We start from the raw sequence: 2,201 nt of genomic DNA, 5'->3' as shown, positions 1-2,201 counted from the left end.
CCGTTCTCGCTCTCTTTCCTTTAAAAAACAGAAGAGAAAGCATCGCGATGCTGCGGTGACATCTAACAAAGCAAGCAGCGAGGTTTCAAAGTCTTGGACCACAAGCAATGGCACACACCTTCCCACGTTAGAGCAAAATATTCAGCAAAAAACACATAAATTACACACACATTACAGCAAAGTATTGATAGAAATAATCTGGAACTCGCTGCCCATCACTGTTTGCTGTGCAGGCAAAAAGGAATAAACACCGCATCGTATTCATCGTAGTTGCAATTTTCAAAGACAAGAGCCGAGGATTAATTTGGCTTATTACGCTTATTAAATACATATATTGACGTTTGCAAGTATTTACTCTCATTGCTAATCGTGTTTATAACAAGCTAATGAACTTTACAAACAAGCACCATGAAAATAATTGATGGTGTGTCGTGTATGAAGACAGGCTCCTGTTTATGTGCTGCGTCTGTAGAACAGCAAGGCCTTACAGCAAAACAAATATCCACTGTTGAAGGACGTGACGAATACCCCTGAAACACTCCCCACCGAGCAGGATTTATTGCTTTAGCCACTACTGTCAAGGCACAATAAATGAGGGTAAAAGGAAGTGGAGGGAAAGGGTTCGTAGCCTTATTGTCACTGGACTCTACACCTCACAGCAGTGCAGCATCAACTGATTGCATCTGGGATTTTGGCAACCGGCTGGGCGCTTTCCTCGTCTGACTCAATCAACTAACGTGCAACTCCGCCGCAGCCTCCGCCTGTACACACAGCACGCCTGCCCAAATCTAATCCTTTCCGTCCATCCCAATAACTAACAAGAAAACCATTCCTCAGGTTATTTCCTGGAAACTCCCTCCCTCTCCAACATTTCCAAGAGCGGAGGCAGATACGGCCGTAAGCGCTGCAGTGGTACGCAGAGCCACACGAAGAGGATGCTTTTGCCTTCAGCAGGCTGAAACAGAACATCCTCCATCCCTGCACCTAGAGCAGTAATTAAGTCAAGAATTAACTATTTATAAGATTTAAGCATCTTGAACATAGGTGAAAAGTCCCGTTTCAACCACTGCACTGGAGACGTGACAGGCACCAGAAGTTCCTGGAAGAAAGTTGAAAAGAAAAGCGTGGAAAGGGGTATTACCTTACTTACTCTGTAGTTACGGTATGGATCTGGGTCTGTATACTGAACCCTGAAATTCTCATACTGCCCACTGCTCTATTTCATAGTCATAATAAGGATCTGTATAGGGATCAAGCCTACAACGAAAAACAGGGAAGGTTAGAATGGGAAATAGCACCTTGTCGCCATACAGAAACACTATGTATGCTAGGTCGGGTCTTAGACACTGACAAGAAACAACATGTTCAATGGAGTATGACCATACAAAGTGGTTTGTTTTCTACATATCCCAGACAGACAGAAACGGTCTTCTTTTAAGTGAAGCTTATCAGAAAAAAGCACAAACCTTTCTTGATAAACGCAAACAGAGAAACACTACGAACCCGATTCAGCCTTCAAATCAATGTGGTAAAAATGCAGCAACACCAACTGCTTTTTTGTAACAGGACACGTTTTGCCTCATTGATTTTAGCTGCGTTTTCTGTCTCATGCACACACAGCGGATCTCAAGTGGGATGGATCGGGATCTCCTACTCCCCTGCCACCAGAGGTGATGGGGGCATCCCAGTGCCACCAGCACAGACCAGAAGCTGTTGCTGAGCTTTCCACTGGGAGAAGCTAAGCTCAGGGGCAGCCCAGCAACGCTTTGTCTCTACATCTGGAATTACTCCATGCAATGAAAGGAACCACATCTGCAACCGATATTCTCTGGTGGAAAACAGTATCCAAAATCTCTACCAGTCACCTGGAGTGAAAATATCAGATCCACTGTGAAGATGGGGAGGTGGGTACAGGGAACAAGAAACTTCCAGGGCCACAGAGTCATCAGTGGCAGAAGTAAGATTAGAAGCAGCTATTACTGCTCCCAAATTCCCAATGATCCATAATGAGACTCTGACTTGTAAGCGAGAGGAATAAAGTGCCCACTTTTGCAATTTAAAAAGTGCCAAATGATCTCAAACTAAGATCTAAAACTTACATCTAAGACGTAAGTGCTGCCCTGCAAGTCAAGTGGCCGCCTGTGTTTCTTTCAGTGCTTTTCAATGCTTTAAGATTTCTATTTTTGTCTGAAACGATAAGC

At 44.1% G+C, this 2,201-nt stretch overlaps 1 protein-coding gene across 1 annotated transcript in view; it reads right to left on the bottom strand.

Moving 5' to 3' along the window:
- Positions 1–2,201, bottom strand: part of LOC104544256 (zinc finger CCCH domain-containing protein 18-like) — a gene marked incomplete at its 5' end in the record, with an annotated part of 30,821 nt that overhangs the window by 23,495 nt on the left and 5,125 nt on the right. Inside the window, 3 exon segments of the mRNA XM_010189078.1 lie at positions 1–18; positions 1,142–1,211; positions 1,213–1,257. Of these exon segments, the coding sequence (XP_010187380.1) occupies positions 1–18; positions 1,142–1,211; positions 1,213–1,257 (133 nt within the window).

Source organism: Mesitornis unicolor, unplaced genomic scaffold, assembly GCF_000695765.1.
Source record: "Mesitornis unicolor isolate BGI_N332 unplaced genomic scaffold, ASM69576v1 scaffold3717, whole genome shotgun sequence".
Taxonomy (NCBI): domain Eukaryota; kingdom Metazoa; phylum Chordata; class Aves; order Mesitornithiformes; family Mesitornithidae; genus Mesitornis; species Mesitornis unicolor.
Note: the sequence above shows the minus strand (reverse complement) of the source record. Positions and strands in the feature narration are given on the sequence as shown.